Source organism: Dermacentor albipictus, chromosome 10, assembly GCF_038994185.2.
Source record: "Dermacentor albipictus isolate Rhodes 1998 colony chromosome 10, USDA_Dalb.pri_finalv2, whole genome shotgun sequence".
In the NCBI taxonomy this organism is placed as follows: Eukaryota; Metazoa; Arthropoda; class Arachnida; order Ixodida; family Ixodidae; genus Dermacentor; species Dermacentor albipictus.
This window is the reverse complement of record NC_091830.1, coordinates 16348987-16372975: the sequence shown is the minus strand read 5'-3', so window position 1 is coordinate 16372975 and position 23989 is coordinate 16348987. Positions and strand designations below refer to the sequence as shown.

The 23989-nt window shown below is 47.5% G+C and overlaps 1 protein-coding gene and 1 non-coding gene across 3 annotated transcripts in view; both read left to right on the top strand.

Annotated features, from left to right (window-relative positions):
* Positions 1-23989, top strand: part of LOC135911496 (eye-specific diacylglycerol kinase-like) — a 655226-nt gene that overhangs the window by 21068 nt on the left and 610169 nt on the right. Inside the window, exon 1 of one of the 2 annotated variants that reach the window (XM_065443819.2) lies at positions 2117-3968. The exons of the other annotated variant lie outside the window; for it this stretch is intronic. Within the exon in view, the coding sequence (XP_065299891.1) occupies positions 3787-3968 (182 nt within the window). The 5' untranslated portion in view covers positions 2117-3786. Of the gene's footprint in view, positions 1-2116; positions 3969-23989 lie in introns of those variants that run through there. 2 annotated transcript variants of the gene reach the window in all.
* On the top strand, positions 9982-10172 carry LOC135911507 (U2 spliceosomal RNA). The gene has a single exon (XR_010567371.1). It is a non-coding gene; the product is annotated as a U2 spliceosomal RNA (small nuclear RNA).

Here is a 23989-nt window from a genome sequence, read left to right as displayed (position 1 = left end):
CGGCAAGCACATACTGGTACGGTAAAAACATAACGTCGAAACGCACCCAAGTCGTAGCGATGTTGGTTTCCTTGTTATGTGGCCCGTTTTAACGTTGATTCGAGTTGATGTTTGGCTGACTTCAAAGAAAATTTTTGCCTGTGCACTTACTTCGACCTAGGCCCAGCTTGTATGGTCTCACACATCTCATGTATCTTGCAGTGTTCAAACCGCTTCAAGGACAGCAAAGATAAGCAACAGCCTTAAAGAAGAAAGGGGCTCGCAAGTACTTCAACAGTCTCTGCTTTTTATTATCTGCCACTTCTTTTCAGAGCATCTCAGTTTTTGACGCCTAACGATGCTAGTCGTAAAACAGGAAGCGTGCAAGTGCTCTAGCCCAGGGCGGTAAGTGTGTTCCGCGGGGGGCACGGATGTTTGCTCGAATTGTCGTTGGTCACCTGGGCTCTTTCCAAGCCAGTATGTCGTAACCCAGGAGGCGATCGTCTGCGAACGAGGAGCACAATACACGCGCGTAACGGCATCCGCTATCACTGCCTCCCCTGGACCTTTTACGATAGTTGCGTAACGGGCCTCGGCGTTTCCTAAGAGAGTGAGCTTTGTTTTTTTGTTTTTGATAATATCTTTACCGTCTCTCCTTGAGCGCCACCTGATTTGCGCTAGTTTTCGAAACCGTTCAGGTGTACAGTGCTAGTCACTGTACACCTGAACCGCGCTCGCGTACTACAAAAGAGAAATAAAACAAAAACGAAACTATAGGCGCAATGCGGTCTGGATTGCAAGTTTGAACATTGAAGGCGCGTGACTTCGTGGTCGCTTCGCGAGAAAAGGTGCCAGAACTACAAAAACAAAAATAGGAGCGAGAGAAACTCGGGACTAGCACGCTGCTTCTCCCATCGCGATAGCCTACTTTCGTTTCTTTCCTTCTTTGCATCTCTCGCGCGTGCCAGTTATTTCCAGGGGGTGCACCCATTGTTCGTCGAAGCGGAAATTGCCCAAGATCACGCACAACAAGCGCTGTTCCGCGCTGCGCCCTCTCCCCTTTCCTCTCGCACTCCTCGTCCTCGCCGAAAGCGCGCCGAGTGCAGAGAGTTCGACACGTCGAAACCACAACTGCCGCGTGCGCCCGTCCATCGATGCGCATAGTGACGCGTGTCCCGGAGTTCTGACTCGGCGCAGCTGCTGCCTGATTCTCGACAAGTATTTAACGATCCAGTCGCGGCCGGCGGGCAGGATTTGTCTAACCGAGCCGCTCGCGGCTCAGTCCGTAAGTGCATGCCGCAAAGACTTCCATTGGTTTACGTATAGGCCGCGACGGGGCTCTACCGAAACGTTCAGACTTAACGAACTTTCGAGTTAAGCGTTCCCGTTATAGTGAGACGCCTGAGAAGTTCACTTTATGCGTAGGTGGCTCTAGTTCAAAGCCTTTGTCGACGAATTCAGCCGTTGCGGACTTCGTAGAGGGGGGGGGGGCACTCTTACAGTTTGCTCGTGGCGACTCCAACTCCCCTCGCGTATGACGAAACTTCGTTGGCTACCACCAAGCCCGAAGTTACCGAGGTTAAGTTCAAACTGTTGGCGCTTGCACCCGTTCCAACGGGATAAATTGTGAAGAGACCGGACTTCTTTTGGTGGGGTGCCGGAAGGGCTTTCTTTACCTGCCCACCACACGCAGCCGTAGGTGCTGATCGCGGCGCAACCTTTCCAAACAGGTCCTCAAGAGGGTAAACACGAGCGCGCTCTTACTCATCGGATAGCTGCGTCATCGCGCAAACTCGGCCCACTGTTTAGGTGGGTAGGCGGGCCCTGCGAAGAGTGACGAGGCTGGGAATTCTCGCGCGCCGGGCGTCGTATTTATTCTAAACGCTCCGGCTGCAAAAGAGCAGCAGGAGGGGGGGGGGCGGTGGAGCTCGCGCTGGCTGGGAGCCGCCTGGAGTCCCCCGTTGGCGATAAGCTCGGCGTGCCGAGAGGCTGATATATAAGTGGTGATTGTGTTTGTTGTGACTGAAGAGCGAGAGGGTGGCGTAGAGGGAGGAGAGGGACGAAGCCTGCGCTCGACGGCTCGCCGGAACGTGCGAGCACGCGCACTTTGAAGCGCGACTAAGCGGCGTGTACGTCGCGTTGGACGGGCGTCGGTTTGACGGGCGATATTTTTTTTTTCTCTCGCCCGGCGTTTGGTTGATTCCGGCGGCGACGGAATACGCATCGACGGAAACCCGGGTGGGGGGCCACGCTTTTTTCGCGTGTCTTTTGTTGTTGCTTCGGCTCGAAATCCGGCTTATTCCCGCTGACGGATTGACGGTTCTGCGGCCGTGTTTTCGGGCGGTGCGTAGTGGTGTGCTTCCACCGGCAGGCGCACTGGGAGTGTTTGTGCGCGTGAGTGCGTCAACACCTGGCGTGGCTGAAATCTCCCGTGCGTTGGTATTGTGCGCGCGCTTTCGCGAGAGAGTTGACACCAATCCTCGGTGAAGCGGAAAAAAAGAAGCAGTGAGAGAGCTAGAGAGAGAAAAGTGGGCTTCCGCCATCTTTCTTCTGCGGGGCGTGGGTGTTGTGTCAGTGAGTCAGTCTGGCTGCCACGGGATTGCTTTCTCTGCCCTTGACGACAGATTGCGGCGCCGAAGAACTTTGTCCGCGGTTTTTGTTGCGCGGCGAACGACGAAGTGCAGCCGGGAGGACCTGGACGTGTTAGCCAGTCCCGCGAAGAAAAGTGTTCGAGGTGTGTGTGTGTGCGCGCGCGTGTGTGGTGTATACTGTCGTGTGGGATATACGTCCCGTGCCCTACGTATCATCGCTTTTCGTGCTTCCCTGGCATCGATCCTTGGATCTGTGCCGTGAAATCGTGCAACTGTTATGAACTGTCGAAATGGTCCGTGCGTGGATTGAGGCCAAACATCTGGCTTTCGTACATGGCTTCTGCAACTACGTGTGCTGAGACGAGAACGCTGAACTTCAAGATGTAACGACATATGCTGTTGTTCAACCATTCTCGGCAAAATACCGCGTTCTTTTTTTCGGAAGGATGTCTGTGTAAGGCGTTCCACTGTTGCCACTGTGGAGTAAGCGTAAGGTAAAGGATATCTTGAGCAGCGTTAAGAAATAAGTTCTCTATTACGCCACACGCAAGGCACTCTGAACCAAAGCTGCTTTGTCCGTGTTATTTAAGGGAAGATACCGTGCTATTTGATCACTGAAAATTACCACTGACTATAACAAAGAGAATGCTCCTTAAATTTTGTAAGGATGATGGCTAGACATTTAGCATTCTGCTTACTATAGTGTTTGCTACCCAGACACAATATGAGCCGTCGGACTAACCTCACGAGGTAAATCTCGCATGTGCACCGCATTCCATGTCGGACAGACTTTCACCGGTAGACACGTAATGATCTCTCAAGACACATGTATAAAAAGGGGCATCCCCTAAGCATGCACATGGGTTGGTGATCGTCAGAACACCATAACCACTCGACATTTTCCAGTAAGGACACTGCAAATCTTGCAGATAAGGTTGTGCAGCGATAAGCTTCAAGTTTTCCTCCCAGAGCCCTTCGCAGTCTCCGAAGCCCAGCTGTCTTGTCCAACCGCGTGCCCAGTCAGCGCAATCTGGATTCAAAACATCGCAAACCTCGCGGCCATTCCGGAAGTTTAAAAACGTTGGAAGAAAACCTGCCGGGCCCTCGCTGTGACGTCACTTCCGGTCCAGTGAGAACGAGCACCGCTGCCACGGCCGCCGACGGCACAGTGGATCACAAGGTGACGGAACTGGTGCGAGGCTTTCTGTGCCAGGACATGCTTTGTCCCGGAAGCTCGACGGCGGGACCGTCCCATCAGGGACTTCCGGGACGGTCCCGGGGCGGACCTCGAAGACCCGGGTGTTACAGGCACCGCCCCGCCGTGCGGTACAAGATCCGACCGGGTCTGAACCCCGGTTACCGAGACATCAGTCCACAGGTCAGCGTCCGATACTACAGGTACGTCCCTGCGAATCATTCGTAGGTAGTCGGCGTTCCAGGGTGTTTTGCTTGCTTGAAGGCGCTTTTATTCTTTCGCTTATCGCGCTTCGCTCTGAAAAGTAGCTTCCAGCCCACCTTAGCCTGAAGTGACATTCCGAGGCACATTGCTGTGTGCCCACTTATCAAGAAAGCTAGAAGTATTCGAAGCGTATTTTGTTCATGAGGAATTCACTCCGACTTTTGCTCTATTCATTAGGTTCATGCCTATGCTAACAAGCCGCGTTGATTGGGTAACCGCACTCTTGATCAACACAAAACCTGTTATTTATTGAGATAAGCGGCTACGCTAAAAACAAGTGGTTCTAGGGTTTAGCTAACCATCATTTGACGCGCCACTGTGGCTTAGCGGCTATGGTGTTGTGCTGCTAAGCACTAGGTCACGGAATCAAATCCCGGCCAATGCAAAAACGCCCGTGCCCCCTGCATTGGTGTCATGTTAAAGATCCCCCTGATGGTCAAGGTTATCCCAGAGTCCCCCACTATGGCGCGCCTCACTATCATATCGGGGTTTTGGCCCATAAAACCCTAGAATCAATTTTCGGGACCATCATTTGTGTTAATATAACAAGGACTGCCGAGATATCATGGCAAAGCAGTATATACTTTTGCAAAGAACCGAATAGCCTTGCGCTCATTAAACTACCCGTACAAAGCAGTAAGTGTGTGCCGATTCTTGAATATATGCTATGGCCAAATTTCTTCACATGTGACTCAACTTTTCTTGCGTAATAGTCCTCTATGCTGATGACGCCGTTTTTATGGTTACTAGTACCCTCGATTGATAATTGGAAAACATCTATGCTGAATATTTTCATAGCTGATTTGCTGAGATCCTGTTTGACAAGCAAACACGATGTTCGGGCATGCCAGTTCGAATGAGCTGGTTAAGAAAACCCAATTAGACGTGATCGCATCGTAATTTAATGATACCATTATTATAAAACTTATTGGGCAAAAAAGACCCTGGATGAAGTAAAGGAACACACACCACACGCTCACTCACAGCTAATCTTTACTGCACATACGGAGACAATTACACATATGAAAAAAAGCACATGCGCATGTCAAGACGGGGTAAAGCAAACATACATCGAAAGCACGTGTTCAGCATCGACTACTGAAATTTAATCCTCCGTCATGAAGTGATAACGATGGCTGGCTTACGCACAATGCGGCGGACTTGATGATATTATAGGCTTCCGAGATTTCTCGTGTAGTTTGCTCAGGACGACGACAAAAAAGGACCGTGTTTTCGAAGAGGGCCTGGTTTACACTGGCACGATTGTGAAAGTAAGGCAAGATCGGAGGACGTCGCACCATATAATGACTTTCTTTGTTCTCCGGGGCGTATGGTAACACATCGGCCTGTTTGGCCAATGTAGTACGTTATAAGCACAGGAAAGGGGATTTTCGTACCCCACGCTTGAAGCACAATCGACAAAACTATTCGCATGCTTCTGGCTGCATTTCATATTACCCAATGATGCGCCCTGTGCACCATAGAACAAATGCGGCTAAGATTATTTGGTACAGAAAATGCCACCCCTACGCCGAATAGATTTCCCGCATATCTTTAGACCATGCGGCATTTTATGTACGCAGGGAATAACTACCAAATTTCTGTCTCTTTCATTATGCCCGGAAGGGCGACGCCCATACTTTTTTTTTCTTTACTATCACTCGAGCTTTTCAAAAACTGATGTGATGAGGTGCATAGGAGAATCCGTGGTCTTAAGGCGATTCAAATACCTTTGAAAACTCGTGCTCAGCTTACGCGTGCAACATTTCTTCCAAGGCCGCGCATAGGCACGACAAAACAATTCCTCGTTTTATAATTTTTTTACTGCCCCGACGCGAAATCTAAAACTTTTTTCAGATCGTGGGTTGCACTGCCAGCAAACGTGGTCCGTCAAGGAATTCACGCACATGCCAAGAAACTGCGATCTATTATTACACGGCCTTTAGGAAGTTAATTCTAGACCCATTCCTACATTTTCAAAGCGATGACACAAATTCTGCAATGCTTTGAAAATGAAGGAATGGGTCAAGAAAACGAGCACTCGATATCTATAATATTCCTATACATAGAGAAATCGATTCGGTACCACATAGGGCGATTGTTTTTCGCACTTGTGACTGCGGGAATTTCGGGTCGTTTCCATCGTTTCCTGGGCCATTTTCTATCGGCGCGCAAAATCAAAGTGCGCGTTGGAGGAGCAACAAGTGAATCTCGCACTGTTAACTGTGGTGTCCCGCAAGGCACCGTCTTATCGCCGCTTCACTTCAACAGCATACTTGCAGGATTTCGAAGCCGGTTGCCTCAAGAACGTGACTTTTCAATGGGCATAGCAATCTATGCCGATGACATCGCACTGTGAATCAGCAGTCCTTCCCACCAAGGTCCACGTCTTCGTGGGATATTTCGGAGAGCTCCAAATGGCACATCAGAGTACACGGGTGAAGTTGGTCTGCACATTTCAACCGCTAGGGTAGCCGCAATTGCGTAGCATCCTAGACAACGCGCTCGACGAACCATGAGCCGGCTATACCTCGGAGATACACCAATTCATTGGGTACAGCAACACCGCTACCTGGGCGAAGTTACCGATGATCGTCTATCATGGTGCCCTGCCGTCACAACGGGGGGCGAAAATCGCAGTACCTACTCATATTTGTGGCCTCTTTGACTGTTAGGGGCGACGGTTGTGATCAGACGAGAGTATTACAGGTATTTCAATCATCTGTACTTTCTGACGTGATGTACGCCTGTCCAGTGTTGAACGTGGCGTCTAGTTTGATGTCTCAATTGGAGCGGGACCATCGCGTTACCCTCTGTCATTCTTGGCCTACCTCGTGAGGTGCAGCCTGTCTCACTGAAGCATGTACTCACTGAAGCACACGAGCCTCTCGTGAAGCCGGAAGCAGACCAGAGAGCATTATATCACTTAGAGTGTCTGCACCGAGCATCAGATGGACAAACGTTTATTAACCGGCTGATTCAGCGAACGTTGTCCCACGGCATTGTTTGTTGCCATTGCTCGCAGCTCGGAAGATGCTACCTGACTGACAACTCCGAATGAGCACAAAAAACGCCCCTTCTCTATTCATCTTTCGATTCCCGAAATACACAAGAAGTCTGACAAGCCTGTTGCGGCACTATTCCAGTTGGGCCAGCTACAGTTACTTCAAAAATATGAAGATCATGTTAAAGTATTTACGGACGTATCGGTAAGCAGCGACTCTCAAGGTGCTGCAGCAGCTTTCATCTGCCCTTCGACTGACTTAACAAGGGTGTTTCGAATACCTCATCCATCCTCATCACAAGTGTGGAGCTGGCAGCGATTGATGTTGCCCTGAAGTAAACCCGCGAGCAAAAGTATACGGACCATAGGGTCACCGAAAAAACGGGATTTCTTCGTAATTAGCACGCATAAACAAAAGCTGACGAGTGCACTAGAAAATTTGTAATGCTAAGTGTGCACCGCAGTCTTTAATTTCAAGTTGCATTGAAAGACACAGGAAGAAATGAGTTTTATCGCGCAATCCTTGGTCCGTGTATTTTGCTCACGGGTGTAGGTAAAGGAAGAAATGAGCACGCCGAAGGTCGTCATCTTTACAGACTCTCGTGCTGCGCTTGACAGGCTGTTCAGAAAGGATGCCAATAGTCCATTTCTACGCAGTATAATACTGTCCACCGACAAAATTACTTCTCGCGGAGTGTCCCTCATTTCCCAGTGGGTACCTTCGCACGTGGGTATTACAGGAAATGAAGAGGCTGATCGCGTCGCGTCAACCTGCGCTCACAACGGGAGTGACTGTCCATAAATTTCTTGTATGACCGACATCATCATCATCATCAGCCTGGTTACGTCCACTGCAGGGCAAAGGCCTCTCCCATATTCCTCCAACAACCCCGGTCATGTACTAATTGTGGCCAAGCCGTCCCTGCAAACTTCTTAATCTCACCCGCCCACCTAACTTCCTGCCGCCCCCTGCTACGCTTCCCTTCCCTTGGAATCCAGTCCGTAACCCTTAATGACCATCGGTTATCTTCCCTCCTCATTACATGTCCTACCCATGCCCATTTCTTTTTCTTGATTTCAACTAAGATGTCATTAACTCGCGTTTCTTCCCTCACCCAATCTGCTCTTTTCTTATCCCTTAACGTTACACCTATCATTATTCTTAACGCCCGTGCGTTAATCCGCCGATACCCCGTAAACCAGAACGCAGACCACCGTGTTGCAAACGGCACGATCCCTACCCGTGTTCGGGGTCGTGGCTTGCCTCGTATTGCTAGAGCAGTGTTAGTGAAATTAAGAGTTGGCTCTGTGCTGGTGGGCGAACGCTTGTATCGTGAAGGGCGTGTGGACAGATCGTCGTGTACGTCCTATGGCTCCTGTGAGACACTTCAACACGTAATGTGGGAGTGTCTCGCATTCGTCACAGAACGTGCACTGCTAATTAAGGAATATGGACTGATTGGAATCAAGTGTACCACCCTTGACGATTGCCTGTTTCCGAGAGGGAGTGTTGCCCAACGCTGCCAGGCCCGTAGAGCCTTCTAACATTCATGCTGAAAACTGATTTGGCCTCCCATTTACAGACATTATTTCCCTATTCCTGTTTTCTTTTGGCCGTGTCTGTGTCATTTGTTTATTCCCTATTTTTTCATATTTCTTTCTTTTCTATCTCCTCCTGTTCTCTTTTCATTCCCTCCTCCCAAAAGAATAGGCCGGCGTTCCTCTCGGTGGCAGTTGTGAGCTTGCTCCCTCCGTTTACTTTGTGTGCTTGTATGTTTCCATAAATAATAATAATAATAATAGTAACTTTGAAAGCAGTCAACAATGTCTTCACTTCTTTGTGACGCGTGCAATTTGTCAATAAATATCAAATAATCGTCTACATATTTAAAGAACTGATATACGTACCTTTATGAAGTTAAGCATACCTTAAGCATACCTGGCGCCGCGCACCAACCCATAGAGACGCCTGATTTCTTCATATACAGGGTTCCGAGCCAAGTAACGAACGTAGAGTTTAAATAGTAAGTCAAAACTTCTAAACAAGGGCTCGACCGAAACAGCACATCTAATTCTAAAGGCAAGTTTGTCGTTGCATTCTACAATTCACTTTTCGGCAATGTTTAACAATTTCTCGTGCGCCAAGGAATAATAAAGATCTGCTACGACAATGCTGGAGGCTGTGAAGCCAGCAAGGTCATTGCTGCTAAGGTACTCCACTATTACGCCATAGTTGTTAGCATAAAACAGGTCTTCAATAATTAACGCAGAAAGGTGCTTCTAATACAATAGCTCCAAACGCCATTTCTGGTTTGTGCGTTTTAGCAGATAAACATATTTCTACCTCTACACCTCTCGCTTTCTCCACGCTCGAGCCTCGACAGGGGCGAAATGCGAAAACACCCGTGCACATAGATTTAGGGGCACCTTAAATAACACCAGGTGGTCGAAATTTATGGAGTCCTCCACTACGGCGTGCCTCATAATCATAAAGTGGTTTTGACTAGTAAAACCCCATAATTTACTTTTGATTCAACGCTCGAGTCAAGCTGTTCTGAATTAGGCCTTTTTACCAAAAGCTTCGCTGTCGCTTTTACCTCCTTGTATTCCCCCGAAACTGGCTTCAAATTCCTCCCCAGGACTTCCGTAGCTTGCTTGGTAAAGGTTACATCATTAATAACCAAAATTCATGAGCCATTCCACCCTGTGAAGGTGAATGACCAGCGAGGCCGTTCAGCACGCGGCACAGAAGTGGCAAATAATATTTTTGAACAATGATATGAACTCGCTTACCGTGATTTTGATATAAATTCGCATGGAAGACCGGAGCGCCGCCCCGAGGAGTCAGGGGAAACTAGACACGCGTGACATTTCAGTGGGGCCACCACCATGGGAAACCGAAAGGAAAGTAGACACGTAGGCGCTTGGAACGCCGACAAAGAGAGGACATTGCGAGCGTAGACATGGCGGGCGTGGGACAAAGTGTCAGTTCTTATCAACCCAATGTCTGATACGGGTTATACGTGGATCCAAAATATACATCTTTATTTTTGCAAGTTCGCGGAGCGCTTGAAGCTTGCTTCACCTCCGCCGCGGGTAGGCCCAGCATTGAACTATCTCCGGGATCGGCCGACGGTTCTTTGCAGAGGCAGAACAAAAATGCACGGAACCCTAGTCATAAACAGCTTCGTTGTAAAAAGACGGAAAAAAAACCTTTATCGGAAGTGAGCAACCTGAGCTTCCTCTCGCAACAAAAATTTACCAGCGGGACAACACGCCTTCTACACTTAGTGCTCCGAGTTTCACTGGAGACTATGTCAACGAATTCCGCGGCACACGTATATCGTTTAGAACGACAGAAAGCTGAGCTAGTTGGTAAGGATTCATCACGCAAAAAAGAGGTGAAGCGTGCAGACAGGACGCAAAAGTAGAGAAGTGGACGTTCGTGTTGTCCACTTCTCTACTCTTGTGTCCTGTCTGCACGCCTCACCTCTTTTTTGCATAATGAACACGTATATCGTTTTACGTCTTTGACCGAGCCTGGGGACTGCGTGAGCTGTAGCTACTCTTTCTTCCGGGAGGAAGGAAAGCTCCACCGCTAAGTTCGGGTCCCGTGCCTCAGAACGTACTCAATATTCTCGGGCAGTGGCACACCACTCAGGTTTAGGTCATGTGACTTCGCGCAAACAGATTAAATTACCTGCTTTACAGAGACATACACACGGGGTAGGAGGCTCCGCCTTAGGCTCGCCGTTCTGCTCGAAGGTAGTGAAATATTTTTAGGACTTCCCCGTGTAGGCTTTGCGACCAAAATACGTCAATGCACAAGGACCATTTCGGATGTTTGCCTAGTATTCCATTATCCAGCGAGTGGCTCTTGTCTCCAGGGGTGGCGCAGTTTGAGGGCATTAACAGATAGTACGAAATTGGCAGCACTGCGCTTTTAACGAGGTTGTTTCAGTGTCAGTCACGGCCATTTCGCTAGAGAATCGGTGTCGCACCGCATGTTCTACATGCGTGTGCTACCAATGTACATACATGCTACATGCACTGGGAGAACACCATGGTATGACCTCGAATTTTGAATGTAAACTGATGCATCGAATGAAAGCCTTTTTTTTCACAAGTGCATTGTTTTTGGGGAGATGATTGATTACGTGCTAGATGATACGCGGCTCTTATAGTGTCCAAATACTGGTTTCACTTTCCAAATATGTTTTACAAGCACCTCTTACCTCGCCTATTTTGCGGTCCACGTTTGTACGTGTGTTTCTCTCTGGTGAGCACTGGTCAGCTTTAATTAACGCTGGTTGCCCGAACTTTTTCTCGAGCTAACCTTTTCAAGGTTAAGAAAAATGACGCAACAGGGATTTTAGCATTTCTAGCTGCAGGAATGTTAATTTTAGCTAGTGCATCCCATACACTAGACGGGAGAAGAGCATTGCACTCCTCTGGGAGTACTTATCGCAGCATGGTCGGTACCATTACCCAATATATCGGGAGAGGTAGGTATGTTATTAGATTAGTCTACAGGTACGACTGCGCGCAGAAACACGGACAAAGAAGAGACACTTACACAGGAAGGGCGCGTTCTTGGAGCCAAGCAGCCCGAACCAAAGTTTTACTGCTATTAGAGAACGCACGCTCGGTCGACGCGACCAAACCTTCACCTTGCGGACAGTTGGGATGAACTCGTCACGTGAAAAATTGAAACGAAGTGCTGTTGTGTGTTCCCAAGTGCTCGATCGTGTTCGCGCCATTCCGAAGCTCAAAGCTTGTTGCACCCGCGGAGGCATGTCTCTTGCTCCGCTGTTGCAGGAAGGCCATAACCATCAGCCAGAACATGTCGCCGTTGCCTACGGGCTCTTTTGTCTCCCACCGCCAGGACCCATAGCCATTACTCTCCCGTAAACTGCCGCCGTATACGGCCGAAGGTCAGCGGGGAACGCTGCAGCAGCAGGAATCTATTCCGATTGGGATAGATGCACTCCTCGATGGCTTACGGCACTTTGTTCTTTCCGATGCCCTTCCAGGACCATGTACCGCAAAAACGATGAGTGCGCGCAAACTTCTGCGCTTCCCTCGTCCACTTTAGGAGGCGGGCTCCTCCGTAGGAAGACACATGAGCGCTGGTCGCTGGCCCGGTTTGTCTTTCGGGTCAATAATGAAAACGTATCACCGCCTGCGCGCGGAATCGACCTTCGGTGTCATCGCTTTCTCTACCTTTCCCTTCTGCCAGGCAGGATCGCTCTTTCTTTCTTTCCTTCTTTCTTTCTTTCTTTCTTTCTTTCTTTCTTTCTGTTGTTCGTCCATTCATTCTCTGTTCTGTCATTCATTCTTTCTTTCGTTCTTTAATACTTTCTCTCTCTCTCTTTCCACATCTGCGATGCAGGCGTATCGACCAACGATTGTCGCCCTTCGAAAGCGCGCTGCCCCAAGAATGCTCCGTCGACTTTTTGCGTGCTCATTTGGCTCGTAATATTTGGGGAAACCTTGCCCGATTCCAAAGACGGTGGAATTCACCCCCCCCCCCCCCACTTTTTTTTTGGCTTGTTTTACATCGACGGTGCTGCGAAGAGAACTGGCTTATCTGCATTGGATATGACCGCAGGCGTCGTCGTCCTCCTTTGTAGTGGCGTGAGCAGACTTTATGCGTGGAAATTCTTATCGACTCCGCCAGCGACTCACGCTTGCATTCAGATTGAAAACATCCCGCATAAATCGTTCGCGTTGGACCAGGACTGCACAACATGCCGCCCGCGGGCAGTATGCGGCCTCCAAAGTGGCCTTTAGCGGCGTGAGGCTGAATTATGTGGCGTGCTGTTGGCTGCAAAAATAGTACGATCATGCGATCGGTAAAACAATACTGTCGCCAAACACAATATGCATTAACGATTTGGTGGCATCACACACAGTAAAGCAAAAAAGACAGCAGACTGAAGTGATTCCCCCAGCTCGGAACTTATTTACTGTGACCGCAGCGGCATCTCTTTCTTGTGTCCAAACACTGGCTCATACCCAGCACTAGAATTCGATTTGTTTTGGTTGCCTGCTTCTTCCTGGTATAATTGTGCTCAGCCAATACGGAGAACTGAACAAGAACTCGGCGGTTATGGGGCGGTTTGTTAGGTTCGAAGGAATGGTCGTAAGAAGACTTATAATATAAAGCAAGAATTAAAACGAAGACTGTGTAATGTAACACTTGAACTCTTATGAAAATTGTGTGATAGAACATAAATAATGATGTGGATTGAATATCTTCTGATCATGTTTTCTTTTGGTGCACACAACTACCTTTTCGTATGGCATAGTATTGCTTGTTGTGGAATTCAAGCCACGCACAGTCAACCACAATATTTTACGGAACAAGAGATCTGAGAAAAATCTGAATATCTGCACCGCCTTAAAACGCAGCCTAGTATATGCATTTACAGCCTTTGTCAGTAATGCGAACAATATTGTGATGTTTGGTTTTACTGACTACTCTTACAGGCTCCTAGGAAATTGATGGTTTCGTGAGATCACGTGATCCGTAAAACTTTGTGGTTGACTGCTAAACAACAGGCTTCAACACTCTCAGTTATATGCTATAGTTATTTAATTGAAATACATAGCTTTATACGACATTTTACTCGCAGAGATTTTTACGGCTTGTACTGATCTTTTTTTTTTCCGCCGCGCTTCAAAATTTTACTTTGGAATTATATTTGATAATATGATATAAGTAACATGATATTTATTTCAGATAAAGTAGGTGAATCATGTATATTTTTGTTTGTTTTGCGTGAAACAGTCATTTCTTCGTTGCGTGGCATTTGAGAATAACTTCAAATTTGAAGTTCTTTTACACTATTTTACATCAGTTTTGTACAAATTAATATTTAGGTTACAGGTGAGGAGGCAGTTGCTGTGTTAAACTCTTTATCCTTCAGGCTCTAAGACTCGTTTTGAAAGACTCGCAAGGGGCCCTCAAATGGGGCCCTCAAATGGGGCCCTCAAATGGGGCCTTCGAATGGTGTCTTCTAACAGAGCTGTGAGGCTAAAAAGTCTTCTAGAACTGGTGTGACGAGTGAAACGACGCATTATTACCTGCGAACTACGATCGATTTCATTTTCTCGGTAAATCTGCATTGCTACTACATAGGGCCCTTGGCAGCTGTGAGCTTCTGCGCAAGCTACGTGGTGTTGTCCCCTCGAGATTGCTGTTGGCCTTACAATGTTTAGTGCTTTCGGCGTCCTTTGCTACCAACAACCTTATTCTCGGCGCAACCTCTATTGGGTATGTGCTTTTTACGTAATGTACGATTCTGGGCTAGCTGATGCATAGCTGCCGGTGATCGTGGCACAAAAGGTTTGCAAAAGGAAAGAAGAAACGGGTGAAAAGAGCGCCAAGAGCACTCCATCCGCTTTCGATCTTACCGGCATGTGGGTTCATTAATTATGGGGTTTTACGTGCCAAAACCACTTCCTGATTATGAGGCACGCCGTAGTGGAGGACTCCGGAAATTTCGACCACCCGGGGTTCTTTAACGTGCACCTAAATCTAAGTACACGGGTGTTTTCGCCTTTCGCCCCCATCGAAATGCGGCCGCCGTGGCCGGGATTCGATCCCGCGACCTCGTGCTCAGCAGCCCAACACCATAGCCACTGAGCAACCACGGCGGGTCATGTGGGTTCACGCAGTGGAGCTCCGGCTCTCTTCGTTTCCGAAGCGACTATATAAGATAGAGCCAGTGAAGTGGCCAGTAATGCCCATTTTCTCCGACTGCCTCAACTGGCAAGCTGTATTTACTCCTGTATCATTGTCGCTTACTGCAAGGGCAATTTTGGTCAAGTGTTTCACGAAAGCTTGTCTAGAGAGGGAACATAGTGATGGAAAAAGTGTGCACTGGTCAAGGACGACAGAAAAAGAGCAACATGACGTTTCGGGCCCCGTACGGTTTCCTTGCTCAAAATGATGATGCACGCATGGGCGCGTGACTATTTATAGGTGAGGTGGTGCAGTGTGCGGGTGTATATTTCGGGAAGATTGCCCTCCGTCCTGTTCATCGTGTGCTCATCTGATTGAATGTAGTATGATTCTAAAAGCTCGCGGGCTGTCGTAATCACCTACCAGCCTTCCTAACTGTCGTCGAGTATCTCGACTCGTCGGGGCTCTAGACTATAGGAAATTTCTACAAATACGGATAGCCTAACGGCCATCCCACCACCTCGGGCTTCCTGATCCGCCACAACTTCGCTTTTGCTGGGCCACCTCCTATACGGTCTATTACCAGCCTACTCCTCCGGCTGTACCCACTGGGCCCTCCTGGCCGGGCTGCTCTGATGCTGCTAGGACGACCCTCTACCTTTCTCCCTTCTACCCTCTCTCTCCTTTACTCCCATCCCCACCACCCTGCTGGCGCTGAGCCGTGCTCCCGCATGGGTTGCAGAAGGTAGTGCCAGCCTTTACTCCTTTCCCCACAAGAACCCCTTCTCTCTCAGCAATGACGACTGCAGAGTGCCAGTCAATGTTGTGTCTGGTTAGTTCGTGATGTTCCCCTGAGGCGTTTGCGGCATTGTGGCCCTTGGCGGCATCATTCTTGTGTTGCTTTAAAACGTTGTTTAAAATTTGCGCTTGAGCCGATGCACGGCCGGTCACACTCTTCACAGAGTATCTTGTAGCCTGTGCGCTCCAAAGGATCTTTTACGCGAACCAGCTGTCGGTAATGTTTTCGGGAAAGCACGTGGGATATTTGAACACAGTCGTGATTGAAAATTCTTGCAAGGGGAAATGGAACATGGTTATGACGGCACGTTTTAGGACGGGACTTGGAAAGAATTCAAGGAGGACAATCGCTGAACTTGAACTGAGTTTTACTGCGGAAAAGTTACGCAAGCAGCCATTGCTGCGCGGAAGCACTGAAAAAAACAAAACAACACAGAGCCACAGCGCGCTTTGACAGAGCAATTACAACAGAAGATTATCATGTCACAAATCACTGCTAAACGTCCTCTTCTGCGAAATAGACACGTTTGTAAAACACGCTGTAACGACAATACACGCTCTTCATGCCCGCGGACTTAAAAACTTCTTGTGCAAATATGTCTCTTCTTGACAAGTTAAGTGACGCGGTGCTAAAGGCGCCGTTATAACCCGTTTCATCAAGCCAGCAACGAACTAAACCATCCAAGTCTTAAATCCTGCGAGGACTTCGCTTGTTTCCGCAGAGAACGGTACCGCCACGCGTTTCACTTTTTCTTTCGCAGCTTCAGTTCTGGGTTTAGCTGAACTGCCTTACTCTGTTCTGAGCAGTTGTGAAGGGTAGCCGCTGTTCAACAGTTCCCTTTTGACAACGTGCAGTTGATGCCTGTGTTTCGTGGGGATGGAGCACACGCGGAGGGTCCGGCGAAACGCTGCTGCACTAGCAAGGTCACTGACGACGCTCCTGATTGCTTCAGCATTGTGAGACGCCTGCTAGCTGCCGGGGGAGAGAGAGAGAGAAACAACTTTATTTGCCACTGTAGGGTAGGAAGTTCGGGCAGGTAGGCCTAGTGTGGCTCCCAGGTGGGGCCGACGTCTTGGGCCCACGAGACGAGTGCGAGTGGCGTTTTCTTGTCTGCTCTTGTCAGCAGCTGGTTCCAACCCTCCTCGGAGGAAGCTGGCAGTAATGATTGTGGGGGAGGGTTACCCTCGCATCCCCAGAGAATGTGTGCCCGAGTGGCGAACACTCCATTGTCGCACTTAGTACAGACGGGGTCGTAATCCCCTCCAGTGATTAGATAAAGCCTAGAATGACTGAGGATTGAATCCGTCTGCAGTCTGCGAAGCATGGTGGCTTGCGCTCGTTCGAGGTCGGGGTGGGGAGGCGGGTACACGCATCTCGTCTCCTTGTAGAAGTTGGTGATGTCAGCATAGGATTTGGGGGCCTCCGCGAGCGCATCTGGGTTCGAGGGGCCGGCCTCCCGGTTAGTTAGGCCTCGGGCTAAACGGTCGACTCCTTCGTTCCCAGATTTCCCCGCGTGATCAGGTACCCACACTTAGCTGACAGTTCTGTCGAGAGCGCAACCGCGGAGGCTGCCGGGGCCCCTGTTCCTTCTACGCAGCAGGAGCTGCATTACTTGAAGCGTCGCGTCAACATGTCGCATTCGCGTGGTGTTAAAACATGGTTTAATGAACTGAAGTCCAAAGTTAAACCTTGCTATCACTGCCAATGATTCGCCCTTCGCTCAAAACAGCCATTTTGTTTCTTTTGTTATTTCGTTTTTGAAAACGGGTGGCTTATAAAACCACCTTTGTCTGTGTGGGCCATGACTTGTAAGGCCACCTTTCTCTGCTCTTGTCACTCCGCGCTCTTTCTCAAGTTTACTTCGTCTTTCATTCTTGTCCCTCTCATCTTTCTATTTCTATTTTACCTTCCCTCAGCTTATTGTAGGAAACTACGCTCTTTTCCGATTAACGTACTTGCCTTCTCTGTTTCCTCTCTCTCTCTCTTTGTCACTCAGAGAGAATGAGGGATCTGCTGCACTATATCTCTGCATAAATTATGTAAATAAAGAGCTGCCGGAATTCTGATTATTCAGAGTGCTTCCGGCGTGAATCTTTTTGATTTCTCATAAAGATTTCTCAAGCACAACGGTTCGTAAAGGAATCGCTGTACCAGAAAGGTTGGAGAATAGTTCCACTGCGTTATTCGCTGAATATGCTCTATAGGCTTGAAGCAAAGCACGCAGCTCCTGGCAGAAGCGTTCCCCCTCCGATATAAGCCGTGCAATAGTTCTCGACATGCTGCCTATGTTTCTTTTACTGATTTTTCACGCAGCCGTAGAAGAGAGACTTGGGGCCCTAGCGAACCATTCGAAATTCGGAGCACTGAAAAATAATGACTTCGTCGTCACTCGGAAAAATGCGACAATCAGAGCGAAAGGCATAGGCTGCTGGGGAAAGGCGATATTACTGTCTCCTGTTTCCTGCCTTCTTTGCCACCTACTTCCTCATCGAGATGAAAGTGAATAACTTCTAAGGTAGCCTACTTTGAGATTTTTTTTTTCGTTTCGTAAACAATGACAGCGGATTACGAATGAGCTTTTCGGGGGCACGAGAGCTTAGCAACCCGGTGATAAGCTAAGGGAGGCAGGTGCAACGTAATGCGAAAGATTCGAGTATTTTTTTTTCTAATCACTTTTCGGGTTTATATTCTCGCAAATCTCTCATCTGTGACACGCATATAAAGACGATGCACGTCAATAAATATTGTTCTGCATCAAAGCGCTCAAAATCACCGCCATTTCTTATAATCATTTGCATTGTTCACTCGACTGTCTACTGCAGATTGACTAATGCTCTATCTTTTTTGAAACCTCGGATTCGTTTGCTGCCTGAGGGGGCCCGCATGTCTATGAAGTTTCAAATGTGAATTTCGCCATATAATTTCTATTATAGCTAATAAGCATAGAAGTGACCCCCCTCCGCGCCCGTAAACAAGCTGATACAAACTGGAGCGGCATCCTCCAAGGGATCCCAAATCTAGCGGGATACGTTAAGCGATGAACCTTTTTTCAGCATACCTCTTATGTAAAATACGATATGACTCTTACATCGCATTTCAATACGTGCTACTGCACGGCCAAAGTTAAAAATTATGGAAAGATAACTGGTAAAAATTATCACTTTGCATGACAGAGTGTTTCGTTAAACGTTGATGTTGGCATGCTTAGTGTTTCTGTCCTTGTTTCAGATGAACGTAAGTAAATTTAATTAATGCAGCAATCAAGGAGGCGTATTAATGTAGCCCTACACCTTTGATTAATGCAAAATCCTGCATCAAATTATTTATTTCCTCAGAGGTGGTGAAGGGGTTTCAAAAGTTCAAACGACGCTAACACAGCACCTCTGACCCCTCGAAATGTAAGAAAGAAAAAAAGAGAAAGAGGTCATGAGACGAACGAGTAAAGACGGAACGGAGAGAAATGTTTTGGTGACAACTGCAGATGTTAGCATAGCCAAATGGCTGCTCGAGATGATTGAGGCAAAAGATGCGATGGAGCAAAAAAGCATGGTCATTGGAAAATCAGTGGTAAGGATAGAAGACAAAATGAAGTCCGGGAATCATTCACGACAGAGAAAATTAAAAAAAATGACTTGTAACGAAAGAGATACGCAAACTGAGTAAATTCTAGAGGACTGGAAGACCTTAATCAGCGTAGCTGTTCGCAGTGAATATAACTGTCGTTGTTTGCGCTGGCCTTAGTCGGTCAGCGTATATTCTTGGCTTTGAAACTAGGAATGATTTCGCTTGCTAGGCCCGACAGAGCTTACGTGCCGACCTGAATCAGCTCTTTCGGGGATGAAGCGAGGCAGCCAGCGGAAGCATTACCCAGACCTCCGCCGCCGGTGTGCTTGCTCCAAGATTCTGCCCGCGTAAACACTTTCCCTGCGGTGTAGTTGTGTAGGTGCTGCTGCTGCAGCGAATCTGCTTCGGAAGGATAAAGCTCAGCGGCACCGGAATGCGTGACGCGAACGTTGACGTATAGCGAACGTCCTTCGGCCAAGTTGAGCGATGACGCTGAATGATGTACGACGCGTCAGCGGCATCGATGCTAACGCCTGGCTCGCGGACTAGTCGCGTGCGACCTCCTGTATCGCAATGAAGTCAAAGCTACAGGAATGGAGCTTCGGCGCACTTGTTACTTCGCGAATTATTCCGGCAGCGTTCGACAATGCTTTTCATTTAATTCCGTTTATTTCACCTTAAAAGCCCGTGGGCATTACATAAGAGTGAAATGGGGCTGAGGGACAGACAGACAGACAAAGAACTTTATTAATGGTCCCGAGGAACCGGCGTTAGGGTGCCTCTCTTTTCAGGGAGTCCCCGTAGCCGTCGCGGGCCGCACCCACGTCGGGGTCGGAAGATCGTGGTCCTCCGCCCTATCGCAGGCCCTCTGGACAGCCCGTAGTTGCTCTGAGAGGTCGCCGCTCTTAAGGGCTGCCTCCCAGTCGGTTAGAGTGGTTAGCGATGAGCTGCGTAACGCAGGGCATTGCCAGAGCATATGGGACAAGGAGTTGGGGCGAGGCGAGGCAACACAGCAGCACATATACAGTTCATATGCAGACTCAATATGCGGTTTCTTGGAAGAGATACTGGGAATAAGCGCAGCTTCTGACGCGCTGCTTTTCCGCATATGCCCAAAACGAGGAAGACAAAAGCAGAAAGTAAAAATGAAATTTCAGACTCGATGGCGTATGTTTGCCTTGTTCATGCTGTTGTAAATGAGCGGTTTATGCTTTTCTTTTAACGCAGTTGAAACTGACGCGCAAGAGAGTGTGGGAGTTCGTTATTCGGACACAGCTAAGCGTTCGAAACTGGCTTCCCCTTGTCCGTCGGTCCCATCCGTCCGTCCATTCTGTTACGTTGACGGCAATCGTCGTCATCACCGGCGACACGGAATGACAATTTGTGTCGTCCTTGGGGCCTAGCTTCGCCATTGCCCCGAGCACGAATAAAAAGGAAACTTCTCCACATTGAAGTCACTTCACTCCGACGAAGGCCGGTCCTCCGGCCGAAACTTCAGTAAAGAGATGTGCCATAACGTTCGTCTTTTTTTCTTTGTTTAATGTTGTACCTTCGTGTCTGGCGCAAAACCCTTCTTCTTGTATGTATGTATGTATGTATGTATGTATGTATGTATGTATGTATGTATGTATGTATGTATGTATGTATGTATGTATGTATGTATGTATGTATGTATGTATGTATGTATGTATGTATGTATGTATGTATGTATGTATGTATGTATTAATGCATGCATGCATGCATGCATGCATGCTTTTCGAAGAGGCAAGACACGTGTCGAGTGAGCTCCTGAACAGCACCATGCGATGTGGTGAACGCGGTTTATATCGCAGATCCAGGGCCTCAAAGAGGCGCTACGTAACGCTAACGAATTTCTCTCGCATTTACCGCTACCTCTCCGCTGAAGCTCTATTGACATCAATGAATAAGGATACGTTAATTGGAATGGATAGATGGTGCCGGCTACCCCTTTCACATGAGCAATATGGAAATTCATCACCCGCCATCACAAAGGTAAAAAAAAGTGGGGGTGGGCGAATAGCGATTTTTTGAGACCGAGTCAAATACGGAACGGATTGCACCAAAAGCGAATCAAATCGATCCGTTTCCGAGTGGTTTTCTAATAAAGAAGAGCCGTTATCAGAGTTGCTATAAAACAACGTTCACATGCTAGTATTCTTAAAGTTATAACGTTTTGTCGTTACATAGTCCGTTATGCAGCGTTGTTTCTTACAAGCAAATATGGAGGAGCATTAAGAGCTAACACGCAGTTTCTGCGCATGCGCATGAATCTTCAGAGAGTGAGAGTGAGAGTGAGTGAGAGTAGTCGGTAAGGTATGGCTACCTAAGTAACGTAGCCTGCTCCACTACGCAATTTCTCGTTTTATGTTTACACTATGCCAGCGGGACTGAAGATTTACCGTGCTTTTGCTCCAATTCTGTGTTTAATTCGGCGCAGTAGACGTTTTAAAATACTGGAAAAATATGAGCAAAATATTCGCATTTGCACATAGTGACAATGCGATTCGAAGACCAAATCGAAGAGAACACTACTCGATTTGTTAATCGTAAGCTTCGAATATTTGCGGACGCCTTAACAAAAAAGACATTTCCAAGTGACATAATGTAGAAGGGCTCATTATGAGTGTCGCAAAGGTTACGTATACAGTGCGTGATACACAAAAAAAAAAACGAGTCACAAGAGAGAAAAGTGCACGATAAGATGATACAATGTCAATGTTGCAAGCACGACAAGTGCAATATAGGATCGCAGAATGTCGCACTAGCAAAGAAAAGTCTCATAACAATATTCGTCATCTGTATGGCATGCCTTTCCTGTATCCTTTTTCTAACACTGTGTGCACTTTCAGGTCACAAATGGTGTGCGCGTTGTCAGCGTGGCAAAGCATTTCTGACAAGAAAGATGCGTTGGCCGAGTTTTCAAGAAATTAATCGCAAATAAGACATATGAGAATTACTGTTTGGAGGCAGATATAAACCCTAAATCTTGTAAAGAAAATTAACTGTTTTATAAGAGTGTATTATATACTAAGAAAAAGAACTGTAAGAATACAAGACTGAACAACATGGGCGCTACTGCTGTCTGGTCGGGTGCTCTTGCTGCTCGTTTTTGTTTTCTTTTCTTTTTTGTGCTTCAGTGCCTTCATCAAGTATAATCCAACTAGCCCAAGAACATGTTGTTCTATAAACAGTATATACATACATGCATCGCACATACGTAGTCTTTATTTTCACCGCACAAAGTTCTCATGCCTTTTGATATCTTGGTAGTTCTCCGCAATATGAGTGGCTTCCAAAAGCTATTTGAAAACAGCAAGCCTTTGTTTCTCAATGATTATTTGCTGCTTATCGGCTCATCAACATTTTTTAAGCTCATTGGCCTTCGATCAAGTCTCACGAGAACTTGTCCAGTGCCAGTGCTGCCAAAATACTAGAATATACAATGCAGTCCGTGACGTCATACATACTCCAATGGTGGCGTTAAGCAGCTCCTAAAGTAACGCGGAGTTACAGAAAAAAGACCAAAAATGTCCGCATTTGCCACACATGTCACCGTACTCTTGCTCTGGAGGGACATAAAAAAAAGGAGTATTCGTCCTAACCTTTATCTAGTAATCAACTATTTCCCATCAGTTAAGGTTCTCAAAAGAACATGAGGCATTGACACAGGGCAAACGCACAAACAGTCAAACACACCTACACTCTAGCGGTCGTAATTCATTTAGTGTTGCTTGTTAGTGTCTCTGAAAATCTCGAGACTTTTTACGACTTTCCTCTCGACTCACGTTTTCCAGCTCTATCCTCTTGACGACATCGCTTTGTTCGTAGGGCGCACCCTCATATTCCAAGGAGTGCTTTTTTACCTTTAAATTTCGCGCACGACATGCCATTTCCAAGTCCACTTCTCTCTTAGCTCGACCTATATTATCAGCCAGTCTTTTTTCACCTGTAGGTTCGTACGACTCCCCGTGCGCCACCCATGGATGGTCCAGCCCCATCATTTTTATCCCCAGCTCGGCACTAAATGTGACCAACTGCCAGTCACTTCTTGCGCCCTCTGTCCCTTTATATTGCTTTGCATCCTTTATTCCCACGAAGAAAGCTTAGGTCGTGAGCAATCTTGGACAGCCGACCAAGGCCACCAATCAATTTGGCTTCTTATGTTGTTAAAGGACTATTCCTTCATATACATCAGGCCTTTGGAAGAGTGCCGGTCTCTCCCCCCTCCCCTCCCCACTTTCTTCTATCATTCTCTGTCGGTATTACAGGGCCTCTCTGATTAGTCTTCATCGGCAAGGTCAAATGTGTTCTTGGATGTATAGCTCTTTATTCGGCGGGGTTATTTATTTCCTACTTCCTGGCAAAGTGATGGCTCTGACAGAGCTACCGAAATAAGGCGTGCGGGCTAGTCTGTCTTACTTGCAAGTAGCACAGCTTTCGTGGGGTATGTTTTATTGTCGCTGCATTAGTGCCTTGTTGTGTAATGGTATTGTAATGACAGTCTGTGGTTTCGAGTTTCTCTCGTTTCTGTCTTGTTTTATATTTTGTTGTTGTCGGGGGAACGTCTTCCCCAAGCTAAGCAACTTGAAGCTGCCCAGTCGGGGAATCCGTGAAAGAAAATTTCTGTTGGCGACAGTGTTGGCTTGTTATCTACAGTCCTGTACGCAGTAACGTCCGGTTGTCTACGTCCTGTAATCTACCGTGCCGTATAGTCCCACGCCCACATTTTTTTTTTCGTCTGGTTGGCTGTAACTATGTTTATTGAAAAAAAGGCGACAGAGGTTCCTAAGACGCCAATATATATATTTCTAAAATGCGAAAAATGAATGAAAAAGCAGGAAGTTAAAAAAAAAAACCTTTAGGCTGGGGATTCTAACTTATT